This window comes from Saimiri boliviensis, chromosome 8 (genome assembly GCF_048565385.1).
Source record: "Saimiri boliviensis isolate mSaiBol1 chromosome 8, mSaiBol1.pri, whole genome shotgun sequence".
Taxonomy (NCBI): Eukaryota; Metazoa; Chordata; class Mammalia; order Primates; family Cebidae; genus Saimiri; species Saimiri boliviensis.
Window position 1 is genome coordinate 115,685,566 of NC_133456.1, and position 21,544 is coordinate 115,707,109.

A 21,544-nucleotide genomic window follows, 5' to 3' on the forward strand; every position below is an offset into this window, starting at 1 on the left:
GAGAAAAACTGGTGATGCAGGAGAGAGAGAATGAGAATTGCTAAGATTATGTCCAAGTTAGTTTTCTGTTCCTGCTGTAACAAATTACCACAAACGTTATAGCTTGCAACACCACAAATTAATTTTCTCGAAATTCTGAAGAATAGAATTCCAATATCTGGTTCAATGGGCTAAAGTTAACTTATCCACAGGACTACATTTCTTCTTGAGGGTCTAGGGGAAAATCAATTTCTTGAGTATTTCCAGCTTCTAGATGATGCATTCCTTTGCTCATGGCCTCTTCCATCTTCAAAGCCAGCTGCAGGACATCTAAGATCTCTGTCCTAGGCAGCTATCCTTATATCTCCTCTTTGACTAGTAATAATAATAATAGGACCCAGTACCATATTATTGGGTGTGGGAATGGGCAGTGTGTTGCTTAGGTGGTATAAGTTTTGTGTCTCTGATGTTGTTGTCTAATTGACAATGCGAAATGTATTAAAAACTTTCCCCTTATCCCACCCAATCCATGTTTTTTCTCTTTCAGAGATTGTTTCTTTAGACAGAAAGTTACTGAATACTTGCTAAGTTACAGTATAGTGAAAACGTAACTGTTGCATTCTGCTTTTAGTAATTCATTCTGCAAATCTATCTGCCTTTTGATATGGGAATTTAGTCCACTTATATTTGATGTATAGTCACAACCCACAGAAGAACATTTTGGTCAGTGATGGACCACATATGCAATAGTAGTTGTGTAAGACCACAGTACCTTACGTTGCTGGGGAGGTGATATGGGGAGCCAAGGCTGTCCCTACACAGATGTGAGCCTCTCAGGCCCTGCCCAAGCTCCCTCAGGAGGGTAGACCCTGGCCTGTGGAGAAGTTTCTCTGTCAGATCTTTAAAGTGTCAGGATCTTAGTCTGTTTTTTCCTGGGAGTTAATCTTTTCTTGATCCAATCAGGCAGATAAGGTGGGGAGGGGCCCAGAGAAAGGCTTTTATCCTCTCTTCTCTTCACTAGGTCCATTTCCTCAGCACTTAAATCTCTGCCAGGGAAGAAAGCTTTTCAGGGCTATTTCTGTGTCAGTAGCCTCTCTGAATTGCAGCCCCTCTTAATAGCAATATCAAAATATACCCAAAAATACTCTTTGAGTAGCGCATTTTGTTTTACTCCACCCTGTATGAAAAGTCTTAAAAACTCAGAGTGCACCATGAGGTCCTCAGCTGGGCCCCCCCACCCCACCTCCTGGGAAGGCAGATACCAGCCTCAGACACACTAGGAAAGAGCATCCATAAATGAAATGATCTAAAAACAAATGGCTCTATTTCATGCGCTTCTTTCCAACCACCCGACACAAAAGCAAAACACCTGTGCAACTCAGAAGACGTACAGTGATCCGGGCTGGTGACGAGAAGATCTGACAGGCTGTCAAAGTCCTGGTCACAGTGAGTCAGCAACATTCGCTTGGAGCTTGAATTTAACACTATGGAGACGCTTTGAGATGAACACACCTGGTGAGTGTTAACGCCCTGACGAGGGTGGAGAACTGTCTGCACCTGACAGCAGATGGGCCTGTTCTACTCATTCCTGCAGAGCAGGTATCTGAAGCTCTTCTTATTTATCCTCGAGGCAAATAGTCACTGGCTTCAATGGCAAATATTTTCAACTTACCACACAATTCACAAACCAAAGATTAAAAGTGTTTAAACCACATGTGCTCTTAATCTCTCTGGGCCCTGCCTGTATGTATGAACAAAGTTGAATTACTTGATAAGATCCCTATTCTATTTAAAAAACATATTGAGGATTATGTCAGACTGGAGATAAAAATAAACTCGCAAACAGGTACTGTACTTTACTGATGAGATGACCTACCTTGCATTTAACCCTTTTCCCATTTGCCCCAAGAATACTCACCAGTGGCGCTTGTGGTGGCAATGTTTACCTTCAGAAAACTTTGCCATAAAATATCTTGCTATTATTATTAGAGACAGGGTCTTTCTCTGTTGTCCAGGCTGGAGTGCAGTGGCATAATATCAGCTCACTGCAACCTCTGCCTCCCGGGTTCAAGGGATTCTACCTGCCTCAGCCTCCCAAGTAGCTGGGACTACAAGCCTGCATCACCACACATATCTAATTTTTGTATTTTTAGTAGAAACAGGGTTTTACCATGTTGGCCAGGCTGGTCTTGAACTCCAGACCTCAAGTGATCCACCCTCCTCGGCCTCCTAAAGTGCTGGGATTAAAGGCGTGAGCCACCACAACTGGCCTATTATTATTTTTGAATCACTCTACTGTGTGGACCTTGGAACAAAAGACACCATTCTATTTTTAGCTTTCTGGTTTTAGTAGTGGTATTTCTATTTACAAAATATAGTAATCATATCATTCAGGGCCTTTTGGGTATAATTTGTTGAAGCCTCTATATGACGTATAACATATTCCACACCTATCTAAATGATTGAAGCTAAATGACTGTGCCATTGGAATATTGAACATGTCCAACAAGATTGTAAATGAAGAAGGTTTCCTGGTTTTGGCAGGGTCTGAATTACTCAACCTTGTGTCCAAGCGTAACCTATGGAACATCGTCTGCTTCAAATCCTGGGTTGAAAGTCAATGTTTAGTGAGCTGGAGGTGCTGGTCTTTGGCAGGAGTTACAGTCCACCCAGAGGCTGTGTCTTTTTAAAGTGAAAAATGTGAATCCATGAACCTATACCCTCTAATTTCGCAGCATTTAAATTAACCAATAGTACCTCTTATGAGCCCTTCCATCGGAGTTGAAGGGAATCCTTTATTAGATGTCTTTTCCAATAGACAAAATCTCCAGGTTGCAGATCATGAGCAGGCACCTTATTTTCAGAAAGCACACTGTGAAAGGAATTCTTTACCAAATCTTTGCTTTTTTTTAAGGTGATAAATAAGTCCCTTACAATATTTCAATATATCTGCCCTTGCAAAACGTTGGGTTGATTATATTTGTTCCCATACACATGGGCCTTCATGTTATGATTTCATCAGGAAACATTTGCTATTTTTCAAAAGGGGTGAATTGGAGTGGAAGCAGCAATATGGGGAGTGCTTTGGGCCAGAGGAGGTGAAATGCATCCGTGAACTTAGCCAGTTGCATTTTAATTATTCCATTGGGTCTCTTCGAAGATGATGTTGAGGGCCCCAATTTTAAAGGGGAAAGGGCAGGATATTAAGAAGCCACAGTTTTCACATAAACAACAAAAAATTGTGGGCAGTTTGCACTTTACATAAGCTAACACAGACAAAATGGGGTAGGGGAACAATCAGATATGTATTTGAGTCTGGTGGGCCAGGGTGACTGCCCTGTGAAGATAAGCTATCACTTTGCATTGCCATGGTGAAGTTTCAACAACTCACCAGGAATTTCCTTGTGGACAAAATTTGGGGGAGGCAGGTAGCCTTTCATCTTGTAACCATCTTATTTAGGAACCAAAAGAGGGAGGCAGGTTTTGGACTGAGCTCACGTTCTAAGCCTCAGCAGACCAAACCAAACCAAAGTGGAGTCGCCAGTTCTAAGACTTCAAGGAAATGCATGCATGTTAGAACACACCACAAACAGTATTTTGTTTTTCTCCTGCAGATCTCTATAATAAACATTCTTGACAGCATAAGTATCAACTCCTGAAGCTCCCATTAAATGCTTAACCAAATTCATTTCCTCTCACCTAGAGATCACCTAGCTTTAAATGATCATGGAACAAAGGCTCCAGCCAGTTTCAGGTAAAGATACCATCCCTGGCCATCAAGGAGCTACCCTGCCTCCAGTAAACAGAGAAAGGTGAGAGTCCTGTGATCCCCAGTAGGTAGGGTCTGCACCCCTTCATTCTTTGCTGCTTCATTCTTTTGTGTGTATGTGTGTGTGTGTGTGTGTGTGTGTGTGTGTGTGTGTGTTTGTTTGTTTGTTTGTTTTGGCACATTTTGTCCAATTCTTTGTTCAAGATGCCAAGAACCCGGACACCCTCTTCCGATAACACAATCACCTCCTAGGTACCAACCTCCTAATATCATCACCTTGGGGGTTAACATGTGGTATACGAATTTTGTGAGAATGTAAAAATTCTGTCCATTGCATTGGACAAATGGGGGCTGTAGGACAGGATTATTCTTTACAACAGTCAGTGTTTCCGGGCTGCTCACTGCCCCTCAATCCGAGGCCTGCCCCACCCCCGCCTGGGTTTTCATGCTACTCTGGGCTACTTCTTCCAGGTCCTGGACCCCCGACAGAGGCTCTGGCTCCCATAGTATCTCCTGAGACTCAATCCCTGCCCCTGAAACCCAATTTAACTATGCCCTTGTCAAGTTCTTGTCTAGGAAAAAAGCCCATGGCAGCTTTAGTATTTACAAATGACTGCCCTAATGATTATTTCACATCTTGAAAAAAAGTTATGCATGCTAAAGAGATTTAGACTATAAATTGTTCTTAAGCATTACACACTTGGCTACTAAATTTTAACAAAATGTCAATCTTTTCTTGACAGTTACATCAAGCAACTTTCTGAGATGTGAAATAATTTTTTTTTTTTTTTTTGAGATTGTTCTTGCAGAGATTACTTAGACTGAGAAAGCTGAAGTAGAACAGGATGGCAGTGGATTACATGGGGTTTGTTTGAGGCACGCTAAGTGTGAATGTCCATTAGACTCTAATGGGGAGACGGAGAGTTCACATAGTGATCTTCCATTCAGAATTTGGAAGAAAAAAACTGAGCTAGAAATATTTTGGGGGTATTTCTCAGTCTAGAGGTGATATTTAAAGCACAGAATATGTAAGATCATCAACAGAATGATAGTAGACCAAAAATAATCCAAAAAATTTGTCTAGGGCACTCCAAAGTTGATGGATTCCTCCAATTTTATGGATTAAGTAATTTATGGAAAAATCGTGAGCTGTAAACATGCTGGGATGCCTGTCAGCTGTGAGACACGGCTTGAGAAAGACTCTTTGATGGGGCTAATGTGGCCACCAGAGTAAGAATAGTTGAGAGTAAATGTGTTATTAAGTGTGACCAGGTAAAATACCACTGTCCTCTTCAAAATGCTTTGATCATTAAGACATGAAATTATCCTGAGTTTTCAAAAGTGTTGTCTAAAATAAAAATCTTGTTTTCATGATTAGCTGATTTACTTGGTTCCCCTGAAAATTATGTAAAAGAATTAAATGACTTTGTAAGAGTTGCTCTTAACATTTACTAAAGTTTGAAAACTGTGCTATTTTACATACCCTGTTTCCAAAATATTTTTGAAGACTTGGAACATTTGTTTATTAGATATATTATTTCCCATTTAAGTTTTGAGAGTAATACATCATGGCTTTGGGATATTTTGTGTTTTGTACTTGTAACTATGCCTTATTTAATGTATAAAACATTTAAAAGATTGAATATAACAAATTAATAGCACATTTTTAGAATCTAAGAATATTTTTTAGTATGAGGTATTCAGGGGAATGTGATCAGTCAATGATGTCTTTGATGTGCTGCCCCACCACAGACCCACAGGGTTAATGCTATAACTGGGCACACATCGAAGATCCAGGCCTGACCCTCATCTGTGGGATTTGTTGAAACATTGTGGAAAGTTTCCTTTGATGAACAAGACATAATTATCAAATAAAAGAGTGTTGATGTATTTTTCCAAGCAGAGGTGTGCTCGACTCTCTCCTATACAACCTCCCCATACCTGACTTGTAATCACTTTTCCTGATGGGTGCTCTCCCACCTCCATAACCACCCCTCCCACAGGGATGCCTCCTCCCAAGGCTCCAGAAGCTCTAACCCTCATGCTGCTAGAGGGAGCCCATGGATTGCCAATCACCCTGTTGATGTTGCTCAGCCCCCAGACTCCATGCTGCGTGTGCTTCTTTCTACAAGAGCGAGAGAGACACTGACTGGTAACCACTTGCCCCTTGCCCCTTTCCCAGAAAGGAATGAATTTCCCGCTCCCACCCCAGAAATGAATCTTAAATGGTTGTTATCACCTTCTACCCCCGATCCTCAACTTATAGGAAAATCACAATTTGGGGGCACTAATGTGTTGGAAGGAAAGAAAGCATACAAGTTCTGGAGATCAAAGTATGTGAAGAATCTTTAGGAGAAAGCATTTAACTTTTTCAAAATGAAAAATCAAATTTATTTTGTTTCTTTTCCGGTCATTGGGCTTTGCTGTGGCTTGCTGAAGTTGCCAAGCAGGAGGGATTGAACCAGAGGCAATGTGTCCAGTCACCAGCATAGAGACGTCATCTGTGTCACCATCCACACGTAGGGCTTCTGGTAGACCTCATAAAACACCCTCTATGTTAATATTCATCAGAGAATGGATAATTAGGGTGGTCAGCAAGACTGGAAAGAGAAAGAAAAAAACATACTATGAATGACAATGACTCCGTTACTAGCGGATAGTACAGTGGTTTCTAGCAAGCTGCCACCAGTGTGGCTGTTAGAAGTTCATCTTCTGACCACTGTAGAATCTGTGTTTCTTAGTTTAATGAATGTGACTTTATTATATCTGTATTTTCAAAATAAAGAATCATTTAATTCTATTCTATTCCCCGGGCTGAAACTTAACACATAAAACACACGAAGTCAAATGTTCAAACATATTTCTCAATATCTGTCAACAGAGCAAAGAGATATTCTAATCTTTCCTATTTCAAATTCTCAGTAAAAAGAGGAATGCATTCTGCCTTACGTTGAAGAGGAATAAACAAGCTATATGCTCATCACTAATAAACAATTTTGAGTGTGACAATTATACTGGTAACAACTATACTTTATTACTTCACTTATTACTTACTACCTGCCTATCATATGCAACACATTTGTTAAATTCAGAAATACAATTTGTTGTTTATGACATAGCGTCCAGTATCCGAGAAGCTACAATGCATACGCATTTCTATAGGTAGAAATAACCCAAAATATAAAGACACAGATAAATGACTGCTCACACGTACAGCTACAATTTGTTAATTAGAGAATCGAGGCTATCCTATGTGATTGTGCCAAGAGCAAACACTTGGAAGCTTGCAAGGGGTTTACTCTAGACCATATTTGAGTTCTACTAAATAACGCTAGTACTGATTTAATGATCTTAAAAAAAAATAATTGGTTGTGAAAAGTTCTAATGCTTGCCACTTTTCCTTTTCTTTTTATCATTTCCTCTTTCATTTATTTTCCTCTAAATGAAAAAAATACTAATAATAATATCTACCAAATTTTGAGTTTTTATGATGTGCCATTGTGCTTGTTTTTTTCACACATTATCTCATTATCTCTATTACTTGTTAAAATCTCCACTGCCAGCAGTTACGTATCTTTCTTTTCACTCTTTATGAGTGATTTTCTATGAATCCTAGAATTTTAGAACATAGACGAATAGTAAGCGTCTTTTATTGGTTATAAATTATCTCCAACAAGGGTGCTTTTGCATCCATACTTTCTATTTGATTTTAAATTTCTTAATGTTCTGCGCTGAGCTCTTTATATTGCAGAATGTCAAGGCCAAGTGCTGCTATTCACTCCACTAAGACAGACTTTGTGGAGGCAAAGGCAGTGTTTGGGTCATGGGAAAATATGCAAAGAAAAGGAGGAAAAAGGTTTGAAATGATTAAAAATGCTTAATTGACAGGATCTAGAAAGCAATTCCATATGAAGGAGGTGGGAATTGGAACCTGGCCCACAAGGTTAATGTAAATGCCTTTGCTGTGGTAAGAAATTGAGCAGGTTGTGAAGAAAGTGATATATGCACAGCTTTGGGAACTTCTAACGTGGCCACATGGGCAGGAGCCACAGCGTGTTCGCTAGACAGTTGTAGAAACACCACGCCTATATGGAAGTGCAGATTCAGCAATGATGTTGCCTGCTCTGGAAAGTTCCGTGGAGTCAGGGAAGCAGAGTCACGGGTTGACCCACGCTGACCCTGGACCACTCACACTGCCAGAAAACAGAGCTCTGGAGTGAATCCAGGAGGAGAGTTCCAGAAAGCTCCTGTCTCCCCTCTGACTCACATTGGCCTCTGTGCCCCTGGTGTGGAGGTCACGCCAAACACCCATCTGTGAAAACAAATTAGGACACCCTTTACCAAAGTTACTTACACATGAAGGGTCAAATATCGAATATTTTTGTTTAGGCCGTCTATGGTTTTCATGTCCTCTGAAGTCAATTGGAATTCAAACACCTATCAAAGTAATACAAATCTTTAATTATTTTTAGGTTACATAATTTCCCATTGAGAACAACCAGGTAAATCAGACAGTAGGGTGCAGAGGCAATACTTAAAAGATTGATACATCTCCAAAACTTATGTAAGAGTTCTCTAGGGAAAACCAGACAAAAAATTAACAGAAATCCATTCTCACATAAAATATTTTGAAACTGCATAACACTGCAGGCAAAGAGAATATTTCAGCTGGGCCTAGTGGCTCAGGCCTATAATCCCAGCACTTTGGGAGGCTGAGGCAGGTGGATCACAAGGTCAGGAGATGGAGACCAGCCTAACCCATATGGTAAAACCCCGTCTCTACTAAAAATAAAAATAAAAATAAAAGCTGGTCATGGTGGTGTGCGTCTGTAATTCCAGCTACTCAGGTGGCTGAGGAAGGAGAATCGCTTGAACCTGGGAGATGGAGGTTGCAGTGAGCTGAGATAGTGCCACTGCACTCTAGCCTGGGCTGGAGCGAGACTCCATCTCAGAAAAAAAAAAAAAAAAAAAAAGAGTGTGAGAGAGAGAATATCTCAAAAGACACTGAAGAAGAAGAAACAAAGAAACAGCTGACCTTGTGCACACATGATAGTGTCATGTACTTAGAAGATCCACAAGAATCTAGAGGCAAATTTTATAAGGTCTATCATAATTTAGTAAGTGTAATTAATAACGTTGAATATCTATCCAATGAACAGGTATAAAATGAAAAATTAGTTTTCAGCATAACTCAAGCCAATAATTGTCTAAATGCTAATGATTTCACATTCAAAAGGCACGAGTACTCACTGTGTAAACTTGGGAGACTATAAATATCTAAAAGATGTCACTATTTCTAACACATTAAATCAAATAAGTGTATAAATCCAAAGGGAAACTGTAAGAGTGATACAGAAAATGAGAGAAAGGGAGAGTAAAAAATAACAATGTAACACTTGATGAATCTAGGTAAGAGCACTCCTTGCATTATTCTTTGGATATTTCTATACATTAGAAAATCCACAAAACAAAAATAACAAGTTATCAAAAACTATGAAAATTATCAGTACTCTACGAATAAATCTAAAAATATAGATGAATTCATGGAGAAAGTTATGAAATTAATGATAGATTTATTTAAATACCATTTATTAATAAGTAGTGGGAAATTCATAATATGAACATAAATAGGAAATCTCAATATTGTCAAAGGCTCAGTTCTCTCCACATTGATCTGCAGGTTTATTACAATGTCAACAAGAGAATAAAACATTTACTCACTTGTGCAAGTTAATAAGATGATTTAAAATTTTAAATAACACATTAGTCAAGAACAGTTAAGATATTATTAAACAAATGAAGAAGTTAGAAAAATATTTGTACCATACTGGAAGTGAAACTTACTTTTCAACATCATAGTGCAGAAAAGTAAATAAGTTAACTGAAGATGGAAGAGAGGCCAGATAATTACTCAGGGACATTTCATGTATGTTACAGGTAAAAAAAAAAATCAAGATATGTGAACAAATATGAACTTTTCAATAAATGTTGGTGGGGCATTTTGCTAAAAATTCAAAAATTAGATGTGCATGTTTGGATCCTTACTTTACATAGTATTTTAAAAAACAATCCCAATAGAATTAACAACCAAATTTCCAAGGAGAGAATATTAACAATTTTGTAAGATAACACAGTAAAATATTGTGATATTTCCAATATATGATAGGACGCAGCACTCATTAACCACAAGAAAGAGGCATGCAAAATTAGTCTACATTAGGGATAGAAACTTTTGTTTGTGAAAACATAACCACAGAGAATATGACAACGCAGGTAAAATTTGGGAGATGTTATTTCAGGAAAACATTCAAGTCTCTAGAGAATTAATATCCAGAATAAATACATATATGTGTCTGGTTGGTAATTAACATATATATTATATAACATATATACCATATATCATATATGTCTATATACAATAGTTTAATTAGAGAACATACACGTGTGTATAAATACTGGTAATTTCTACAGTTTTTTAATAACTTTACCTTTTTGTTTTGTGGATTTTCTAATGTCTAAAAATATTTCTTAAATAATACAATAAATGCTGCTACCTAGATTCATCGTTTTATTGTCATTTTTTACTCTCTCTCTCATTCTCTGTATCACTATTTCAGAGTATCCTATAGACACTGATTTTACTTAATGTTTTAGAAATAATGACATATATACATATACATGATATATGTCATATATAAAACATGTTTTATGATGTTTATATTATATACGATATATATTTTATATATACACAACTAATTAGAAAACATATATATAGATATGGATTCTGGATATTAATTATTTAAATACTTGGATGCATTCTTAATATATGAAATAGTATATCAAATATATATACTAATATATGTACACCCATTGATAAATTATTTCACACATATCATACACGTAATAGAGTCTGACCTGTCCTGTAACTTGCATTAAGTGATAGAATTTCCCAGAAGCAATGGTGTGGCAGCTCTCTGAGCTTAGACCTGAAAAGGCTTTGCATGTGTCCACTCACTGCCTTGGGCTAGTGTCCTGTGCTGAGGTGAAGCCTGGGCTGGATGGCTGGAGGATAAAGAACTGCGTGGAGGAGAGGGAGGTGCCCAGATAGATGCCCCGTGGACATCCCGCGCAGAGCAGCCTCCCTGCCCTGCACACAGAGCCCAGCCAGGAATAGAAGGACTGGACTAAGTTTAGGCTGAGCCCAGGCTAATTTTCTAACCATGGAATATTGAGCTCAATAAATGCTCATTAAGCCTCTGTGTTCAGTGGGTTTGTCTTACATCCTTAGGTATAGGTATAATTATGGTCTGCTACACATAAAAATAAGAACAAATGACCCCCCACTCCACTCCCAAGAAAAAACAGGCAGAGTTAAACAACAAGTACTTGGCAAAGGTAAAATCCTAAGAGAAAAAATATAAGAAATTTATACTACATTATAATAAAAGAAAAAAAATCCACGATGATTTGGAGACTAAAGAATGTCTAACCAAACTCCTCATTACAGAAAACTTAAAGGAGATATCCCTAGCAGAGGAATATGGATATGACTGGCTTAATGCTAACCCAAATTTCTGGTTTTGATCTCATCCTATTTCTCTCCACCTGTGCTGCCTCTCCTGTGGTAGAGTAGAAGAAACCCTTATAATGCACACAAAAAGTTCATATAGCAAATCACAGAGAAATGGAGCTGGCCCAAGCGTGTCCTGAGAGCCTTACAAGAACCACATGTGTGAAGGACACAGTGCAGGAGCCCCGATGCCCACAGCCCCGCTCCTCACCTGCACGTTCTCTCTGATCCGCTGCTCATTGTAGCTCTTGGCCAGGACCACAACCCCACGCTGCAGCTGGTAGCGCAGGGCAATCAGGGCTGGGGTTCGCTTGTGCTTTTTTGCCAAGGCACAAAGAACTGGGTCCTCCAAGAGAACCGGGGAGTTCGGATCCACCCTGGAAGGAAAGGCAGAAGTGCTGAAGCCCTGAGGCTGGGCATACAGTTTGTTAGGAGCCTTCCTAAACAGATTAAGATGTTCATTTTGCACCAGAGCTTCTCAAGTGAGGCCACTGAACAGCAGCAGCATCACCTGGGATCTCGTCAGAAATGCAGATTCTTCTTCCCTCACCCCAAGTCAGCTGTGAGTGAACTCCAGGAAACTGAGCATGATCTTATTAAAAACTTTTATCAAAATGCAGTGTTTTAAGTAAACTTCCTGCTGCTCTTATTACCATGTTTTTTCTCGATGGGACCCCAGAGCACTATAGGCAACCAGAACAATGTCTTTTGACTTGCAGAAATCCAGCAGTTTGCTCTGGTTGAGGTAAGGATGACATTCCACCTGCAGATGACCAAGACGGAAAAGCATCAGATAACCCAAAAGTTATGTTAGTATAAAAATGACTGAAGTGAAAGAAGCTGAATAATATATAACATTAAACTGAACTCAGAATATTATTGTCAATAAATCATTTTCATAAAAATAAATTTTATATCCCTCTCTCCTAAGAAAATAGAAATGCCATTTCTGAGCACAAGCAACTCTCTACCCCAATCCCGGTTTCTAAATAACTTTGACCACTAGAAGGAGACATGGCCATTTTCAGAGCTGGGATGGGGTCAGATTTTTTGAGACTTGAGCATCAAATTGTGACAGAAATCAAGAAAATGGTCAAAGACCCATGACAGCAGTTCTCAAAGACAAAAACAACCTAATGAGTAGATGTGAGCATTAAAAATTAAGTAAAATGGGTATTGGTGCTGTGTAACGAACAATGAATTATAATTAGCATGTGGTTCAGAATATATAATGTTAAGTTTTTAAAAAATATCTTGATGGCTCTTTTCTATGTATGATTTCAGACTTTCATAAAGTGTACCAAGATTTTCATACATTTGTTTTCAGTGAACTGCTTTTTGTTATGGTAGGTCATTAAACACAGCACTTACTCTTAAAAATTAAAATTTCTTATCATCTAGGATATTGACACATTTCAATTTGCAGTGTCTTTTTGATTGGATATATTAACGTTCCTCTGAATGGCAATGATAGATGGTTCAGAAGAAAAACTCAGTGAAATAAGAGAATAATATTTATTCATGGCAATTAATTAAGTTACTCACCTAACTTAAGAAAACTACCTGCTGTGCATAACTCTCAGTTTGTGCTTAGCTCCATTTTACATGAGGTGACGGTCTTAGTCTACCTCTGGAATATGTTGGTTTATTTTCAGTGCTTGAAGATACATTTACAAATACTTGGTTTGGGAAGACACCATTTAATTTTAAGTTAACTTGCATGCTGTAAATGTGTTTTATGTTTAAATAAAGAGGAAAAGTTTCTGAAAAAATAATTAAGTAAAATGAATTAAAAATCAAGGGACAAAAATCTCTGAGTCTATAGAAATTAGTGAGAGAATGAGAAAAAGAATGGCAATTTTTGTCTACTCTAACGGCGGTCATTACAATAATTACATTCTCAGGACACTGCTAATTGAAGGGAAAAGTTGATTTTAACCTCACTTAGAGGAATAATAGTTTATTATTTTTACTTGGTAAGAAATTATTTTTAGTAAAATATCAGGTAAGAATAATAAAACGTCATTAAAATTAAAAATGATTATGTAAAAACCCCAAGGAAATGACAAATAAGATAACAGAAATACAATACAAAAAACATTCAAATCACTGATGTATACTCAATCAGATGTGAAAATGTGTCATGGGTATATGATTTCTTCTGTTGAGAATTATCCCCCAGAAGATTATTAGTAATTGTTAAAGAGAAAACATGTGTTAAGATCAACAAATCTGACCATCGTTAGCTTAACCAAATTTTTGAAATTAGCTTCCCCACAAGTGGAGCAATCTGAGATTGCATGCAGTCTAGTGTGATGCAATTTGAAAAACACGGCATGATAAAAACATTATTTTTGCCCAAAAGGTTTAAGCTGATGTAATAAATCACTCACATTTAACGTCTAACTTACAGAAACCTTCGAAAACTGAGAAAAACAAGTTAACCAATATCAAAATACAGCAATATAAAAACAATTGAATTCTGGTTTAAAAAGAAGAGCTACAAAAGACATTTTGATTCAACAATGGAAAATTCAAATATGGACTGGATACCAAATGACATGGGGACACTAGAGATGATTTTCTTAGACATAGTAATGGCACTGTAACTGGGAGAATATCTTCATTCCTATGAGATGTCTCTAGGGCTCGATTGCCATCTTTATAATTTGCCTTGAAAAGATTCTAGAAACATTATGTGTATTGATGCAGATATGCCCCCATATAACAATGTGAAAATGTTAGTAAATGAGTGACTTTGAATGTCAATGGTAACATGGGTATTCAGTATTATTTTTATCAAATTTTTGGAAAGTTTGGAAATTGCCATAATAAAAATTGAAGAACTACTAATATTAAAACCACATTAATTTCTCAGTGCTTTTATTGAATTATCACGGCACTGTGTTATTATACCAAATTCACAAATATACATTATGTATTTCCATTGTAGATCTTTACTCATCGACTCTAAGTTTTAAAAAAGTAAAATAGAATAAAAAAGTCTAAGTTACTGGGAAAGGTATAGTGATTTCAATGCTGAAACGTGTGTAACATTTGGGGGCATCAATTTGATCAAAGAGGCCTGGAATCGTCAGTCAGGACTCAAGGCAAAGGTGGAATTATCTCTAGGCTATGAAAGAACCATGCATAGAGTAGATATGTTTAAACAGCTGATTGCATGACACACTCCAAAGAGAGCAGCAGACTTGGAGCACCTGCAGTCCTAGGTCAGCTCCATGTTCTGCTAAATGTTCCTCAGTGTTGATTTCACCCACTGTGAACAGGTGTCTTCATACACAGGTCATTTTTTCTTTCTACCATGGATGAACTTCATTGTCTGCAGCGAATTTTTATTGTATCTATGCCCTTGGTCAAGAAAGCACAGATACCAAGAGGCACTGAGACATCTGGACCCCATGTGAACCCTAGTATCTCTCTTTCCTTATTCTCACTCTCTCCTCATGCACTGTTCATTCCATCTTTTCATGGCTTCATATCTATGCACAGTTCCTCCAAATCACCTTTGCCCATCCTCACTCTGGTCATCTTTCACAGATTAGGGGTAACCCCACTTTTACCTGAATCTAATCGACAATCTTTGGCCTGCTTGATAGAATTGACCTCCCCTAAATATAACACAATTCAGCATTAAAGTCACCCCACCTTTCTGCTAAGACTTTTCTAAGCAGGGTACAAGTAAGGGCCCTCCATGCCCTTCTAGACAGACTTTGCTCGCAAATCTTCTTCACAAAGAAAAGTGGGACTGAATGAATGGATACTTGGCAATAGGACAGAAAGAGGGGCATGAAGAACAGAAAGGAGAGGAGGCTGAGGGCGCTCACCTGGTTGCAGACGGGCTTGTACTTGAGCCCCGGCTTGTTGAGGATCATCTCCAGCTGCCTGTGGTTGAAGTTGGACACCCCGATGGACTTGGCCAATCCTGCGTCCTTACACTTCTCCATGGCCTGGGAAAAAGGAATTGTGAGATATCATTTTCGCAGTTGACTGAAGATCAAGATAAATGTAAAATAGAACTGTGAAAGTAATAACTGTCAAGGTAATGACAGTCAACCTAGCTAGCAGCAGTTCTTAAAAGGGAAAAAATAAAACAGAAAAGTGGGCAAGAAGATAGTGAAAGCAAGAGCAAGAATTTCTGTTTCCTCCTTAGGACACTGGAGAGATTAATGCACAGGGAAGAAAAGGGATCCCAGTCCTCCCGACCCCCAATTCTTCTCCTCCACATCTCTTTTGTATTGCTGTGATTTGTTTTTCCTCATTGCTCACAAAAACTACCTCTTAAAAATCCTAAGTTTTTGATTCAATGGTGCATTTTTCATTCTTTTCCTTGGAAAATAGGAACCAGATGTCTCCCATCTCATATTTCTTATCTGTGTTCTCACCTCCATGCACTCACCTCCCACGTGGCACAGAGATCCACTGTGTCAAATAGTATTTTTCCATTTTCATCTTTTGGGATCAGCTCCTCCCCTGGCTGAAGTATAATCAATCAGTTTAGTGATGTCACAAATCAATTTCTCCACACATAGCCATGCTCTCAGGTACATTTAAGGACACAAATCTTCCACGACGTAGGGACGCAATGCTCCAATGTGTGTTACACAAGAAGGCATAAGGAATGTCTTCAGGAGACAGGCTTCCTCTAACCTCTTACAACTATCGTATGGATAAATAAATACCATCTTTCTGGTTCCTAATGGAGTGTCCTCATTGACTTCCATTACTTTTTTCTGCTTCTATAATTTTCTCTGTGACAATGTGTCTCTTCAAAAGACCTTGATATCTTGGAATAATGGATTCTACTTTTGACCCAGGTGCCGCTATCAGAGTTCTTTGTCTCCCTGAACATGCGATGTTCCATGGACAGGACCGTGAACCAGTCGTGGTCAATGAAAGTGCTTTACAAGGCTACTTTGGAAGTTGGGAGACCCACAGGAGCTCTCTTATGGTAATGAGTATGAGCTTTAAAGTGTTCCAGAGCTGTCATTGCCACCAATTTGAAAGGTTGGAACAAATATTTGAAGGAAAAAAAAAACGCTTTTGTAATAAGACGGAGATAAGGATGGAGAAAGTATGTATTTCTAGAGCTTTTATTAAGTTCTTAAATGTCTCCATGGCTTTGACTTCCCATTTTCACACCTAATACACTCTTGCATTAACTAGCCTGAGTAGTTTTCTGTAACTTTAAATCAAAAGTTATGAATGATACAATAATTCCTGGCTAAACAAAGATAAAAATTCCAGTGTGAAAAGACAGCGAGCAGAAGCAACAAGGTTTCCTAAGTCTACATGAAGGTCTGTAGTTTAAAACCCACCCGGGCTGAGTTCCACCACATCCACGTCCCCTTGAAAACAGGCCAGAAGATGGAACCTCACTGTGCATCACATGTGCAGCAGCTTTCCTGGGCACCATGGCTTCATGAAACTCTGTGTCTGTGAACATCCCAAGAGGCGAACTCAGGAGTCATAACTAACACCTTTGCCTTCAAGGAGACGACTGTCATTTCCTCAAATTTTTGAGGCAGAGCCTTTGAGGTTTCTGCACTCTCTTGTAGACATGTATCAGAGAAGTAAGCATTTAAAATGTAGTCAACAGAAAGGAAATTAGGAGTTAAATTTAGGGTTCTCCTTCCATGTTATAATCCCTATGTCCTCCTAAGAAAAAGCCTTAGTTCAAATATCCATGAAAACAGTATTTATGCTGACAACAGAAGTGAAATTCATTTGATGACACAAGCTGCCTACCTTTAGAGACACTGGAAAATGAATAAGGTAGAGGTCAACATAGTCCAGTTGAAGATTTCTCAGTGACCTTTCTAAGGCTGGTCGGACCAACTCGGGTCGATGGGAAGTGCACCAGAGCTGCAGATGTTAGAGAAAAGAAGTTGTGCTGATGAACACTTGACCCTGTTTTTCTAGTTTGCTCCACCTAATATTTAGACATTTTCCACTACTTCAAAACTGATGACCACAGTCCAAATTATTCTGTTTCTTCTTGTTATACCTTTTGAATATTGCAAAGATGAGAAAGTCATCTTTGTTTCCCACCTTTGATTTTGGTTTTAACTCATGAATATTTGTGAATATTTTGTTCTGTCATATCCTAACGAATTTTATTTATGTTGAATATATAGCTATTATATATATTGAATGACAGAATGAAATACTCAAAAGGTAAAAGTTGTTATCAAATAACAAGCATACTCATTATCTGAATGGTTTTTGGTATGTTTTACAACTCATTTTAATAGTGTAATTCTTTCATCCATTCAGTCCAATGGGCAAGAATAAGTATCTTTGGGGTTTAGAAACTGAGGAGACAAACACAGTTTTTAATATGCTAACTTGGGCTGGACACAATTTAAGACGATGTAGATATCATTATTTAATACTCACAGAACTCACACATATTTCTTTCTCTCTCTCTCTAATTCAGATGATAATGGAAACTTAGAATCATAACAAATATAAAAAATTTACCCAAGAGGTAAGAAATACCATAATATGATTAATGTTTTCTATAATTCTATAGCCTATGTTAAACTATATTGATCTGTGCTGAACTCAAGAAAGTAAAGGGTCCTGAAGTCATAAATTTGAACAATGCAAAGAGGAGAAAGTAATCTTCATTTCCTGCCTTTGATTTTAGTTTTAATACATGAATATTTGTGAATAAATTGAAATGAATAAACACAATTCACCCACAACTATGGATCCATTCATAGAATTGCCACCTCCACACAATCACAATAAATACATTTGCATACATGCTCATCATAGGCACAGTACCTTTGAAGTGTAGAATATGTCATCTCTCTTCACACTGCCATCTGCAATCTTGTTTCGAATGGCCAGTCCAACATGCTCTTCATTACTGTAACAATGTGCAGAATCGATGTGGCGGAACCCAGCTTCTATTGCCCATTTGGTGGCCTCTACAGCTTTATTTTTAGGAACCTGGGGGAGCAATCAAAGGTAGTATTTTCTGACTCATGTGCCTGAGAGTTAGTTCAGGCACAAGGAGTGACATTTACAAAAATCAGCTTTTCCTTCTTTCTAGGATGTGTTCTGTATCATAAGCCTGTCGCTGTCTGCCTGGGTCTTTCTCTGTTAGAAATCAGGATTAAGCATAGCAGGAACTTCTGAAGTCCCAGAAAAATCACTGGTTGAACAATGGCTTGGCAGTCTCCCCAAAACACTTTTAGGTTCAGTGATTTTTTTTGGAAAAATTAACAGGACTCAACCTGTAATTAAAAATATAATCTTAATTATTTTCAGTATAGTGAAATAAACATGGGGAAGTAGGCAGAAGGAAGGAACTATGAAGGAATACAGTGGAAGCTCCTGTGATTCCTCTCTTATGATGTTGCACAGAACGCAATGACTTCCTCCATCATCACATTTTGACAATGTATGTGAAATGTTGTCTACAAGAGATGCTCTCTGCATACTCCATTCCTAAGATTTTGACTGGGACTGGTTGGATTGATTCACTCTGCCTAGAAGACACAAAACTTCCAGTCTCCCAAAGGAAAGCAGGTGCACAGAAACCCCACAGTTCACACAAGCAGTTACAGCCACCATCCTTATCAGTTAGGAAATAGTGAGAAATCCGCCTTCTCAGATACCAGCCAGATTTATATTGGAAATAGGCACATCTATGGATAGCAGTCTATTAAGTCTTTTCTGAACAGCCATTAGCCATTATGTCTGCATGACAGAACTAAATACTAGGAGGAAGAATGTGTACTCTAAGGACGTTAACTGGTATGTACAAGAAATCGACTGCAAGAAGTCAGTTATTAGCAAAATGGGTTTCAGCTCCATAAATTAAAGACAACTCTTTTAGGAAAAACATGATGGCAGTGAAATGTACAGTTTCTGACTTTTGTAAAAATTTAAATACTGATTTGAAAGTATATCTTTTAAATGACAAAAACAGAAACGAAAGTATTCTCTCATCTGAAAAGTATTTCAGAGGCTTTCTTTTTTCCACGAAATTACAAGGAACTAGGTAGTGGTCTCACAGCCCTCTTCTCCTACCATCCTTGATCTTTTCTCTGCTGTAGGAGCACTCACAGGCTTAGCAGGGTGGGAGCTTCTGTGGTGCCCTCATCTTTACTTCCTCTCCAAATACATTACAACATAAACCACTCCTGTCAGTGGTAATATACATTACAACATATGTTGTAATATACATTACAACATAAAACACTCCTGTCAGTGGTCTTCAAAATGTCCCCTTGTAAATTCTTATATTTTATAGATGAGAAATGTGAGACTCAAATTTTATGTAACTAGTCCATATTCACACACATTGTATTCTCAAGACAGTCTTGAGATACAAGTTTTCTTCCAGTGTAGGAATAACTAAGTCTAGAAAATAAAATCCATTCCATTAATTTTCTTGTCAGAGAAACCAGAAAATCCTCTTACAGTATTTTGATACAAATGTGACCCATATTAACAAAGACAAAGAATTTAAACTTTTCTTGTTAGGTTCTAGTTTCTTTTTTCTTAAAAACAGGATATTTTATCCTTTGAGGTAATTTTCCCAGGGCTGAGAGTAGTACATGGGAGACTCTCATTAGTCCAGGTGCAGTATTACTGTGTGGTGCTCAAGGCCGCCCATCAGAACCATGATACTGTCCCCACAGACTTCATGCACTCCATCTCCACCAAATTTTACCATAGAGATTCCTCTGAATTGTGTCTTCTTAGAAGAAGTGAATATCTCTTCGACTATACAAAGAAACAGAGAAACCACTCCCACTGCATGCAATCAATCTTCAAGAGAGGGAGCAGGCAGGCAGTGTTTTTCCTGCTGAGTTTTACAGACTCTGACAAGCTGTGAAATAAACATAAACAGAAGACAAAACAGTGCCCCAGAGAAGCAGTAGACGATCCTGTGACCAGAGTGCAAAGCAGAACAAAGACTGACAGTTTCTCTTTGTGCATAAAGTACCACTCTAACCTGGGGATATAGACCAGGGGATTTATGCAGAGCAATGTAGGAACACAAACCTGACAACACAAACCCGGTCAGCTTCCACTTATTCTAGCTTTGCTCCTTTGAATTCTCAACCCTAAAAACATGATTGTTACCTCAGCAGGTGCATAGGTGCCAAATCCCAGGACAGGCATGAAGTGACCATCATTCAGCTTCATACACCGATGTTTCGAATCCATTTCTGCCACTGGCCTGGCTGGCAAATGTTTCTTTCTCCCTCCTTCCCTCCCTCACAGGCTATTAGAGCAATGAGCTGGCAACGCCCCCGGACACACTATCTGCTGGTTAACCAATGGCATGTGAGATGCGGTACAGAGGCAGTTTTTCACGGGCTGTGATAAAAATTGAATCCAGTTCAACTGTTTCTTATCTAAGAAAATTTATATGGTCATGATACACTCATTAATTTCTCTCTGAAGGATTTTTGCTATTCCAAATCTCTATATATGACATAAATTATTCAAAGAGATTTGTAGAACAAATTGTGACCTTACATAAGACTATTGAAACCTCCAGCTACAAAGCCTTTTTTGTTTGTACCATAATACAGGACTCAACCTATAATTAAAGAGACCATCTTAATTATCTTTAGTATAGTGAAATTAACATGGGGAAATAGGCAGAAGGAAGGAACAATGAAGGAATACAGTGGAAGCTCCTGTGATTCCTCTCCTATGATGTTTCACAGACCACACTGAGTTCCTCCATCATCATATTTTGACAATGTATGTCAAATAATATTCCTTCTGTGTCTTGCAGCATTTGAAATGACTAATTTTCATTGTTCTCTCTCTCACAGCTACGATTTAAAGGAATTTCTACTGAACGTTCTTTAAAATAGTGCCCTCAGTAAAAACTTAAAGTTAAAATTTTAAAAATGCATTACTTTTTTCATCAGCAAATTTACTGTTTCTTCCTTCTTAGCCTTGTGAGAGAAATATGCCTTCCTGATGAAGGTGCAGTCCTGGTAAAGTTGCACTCCTGATGTGGGTGTAAATAAAAAAGGAAAAATGATACAACTTTATTGGAGAATTGCTTATTAACAGCTTTTGGACTTTGGATATAATTTGTAATATGCAAACAGTGCCTTATTTGTCTTTTCCAGCCAGTTTTAGGAGAGACTACCAAAAAGTAACAAGCCAAAAACCTGATAACTATTATACATACTTTATAATATTGTTAAACGTTATTCATA

At 38.1% G+C, this 21,544-nt stretch overlaps 1 protein-coding gene across 1 annotated transcript; it reads right to left on the reverse strand.

Annotated features, from left to right (window-relative positions):
• Positions 1–6,109: 6,109 nt before the first annotated feature.
• Positions 6,110–20,584, reverse strand: LOC101042532 (aldo-keto reductase family 1 member C1). Its single transcript, XM_003939061.4, has 9 exons — positions 20,445–20,584; positions 18,129–18,296; positions 17,085–17,201; positions 15,736–15,813; positions 15,164–15,286; positions 11,972–12,081; positions 11,530–11,695; positions 8,103–8,185; positions 6,110–6,348 (listed from the first exon to the last, which is right to left on the reverse strand). Exons 1-9 carry the CDS (start codon positions 20,526–20,528, stop codon positions 6,306–6,308), a joined length of 972 nt encoding a protein of 323 aa, XP_003939110.2. The 5' UTR covers positions 20,529–20,584; the 3' UTR covers positions 6,110–6,305.
• Positions 20,585–21,544: the final 960 nt, after the last annotated feature.

What these genes read in the sequence shown, in the direction of transcription:
- LOC101042532 (XM_003939061.4), bottom strand. Translation starts at nt 20,528, where the DNA reads ATGGATTCGAAACATCGGTGTATGAAGCTGAATGATGGTCACTTCATG. An exon ending in ATTTTCCAGTGTCTCTAAAG is followed by an intron (nt 15,814 to 17,084) that starts GTAGGCAGCTTG and finishes ATTATACTTCAG; the next exon opens with CCAGGGGAGGAGCTGATCCC. An exon ending in ACAAGCCCGTCTGCAACCAG is followed by an intron (nt 12,082 to 15,163) that starts GTGAGCGCCCTC and finishes GGTCATCTGCAG; the next exon opens with GTGGAATGTCATCCTTACCT.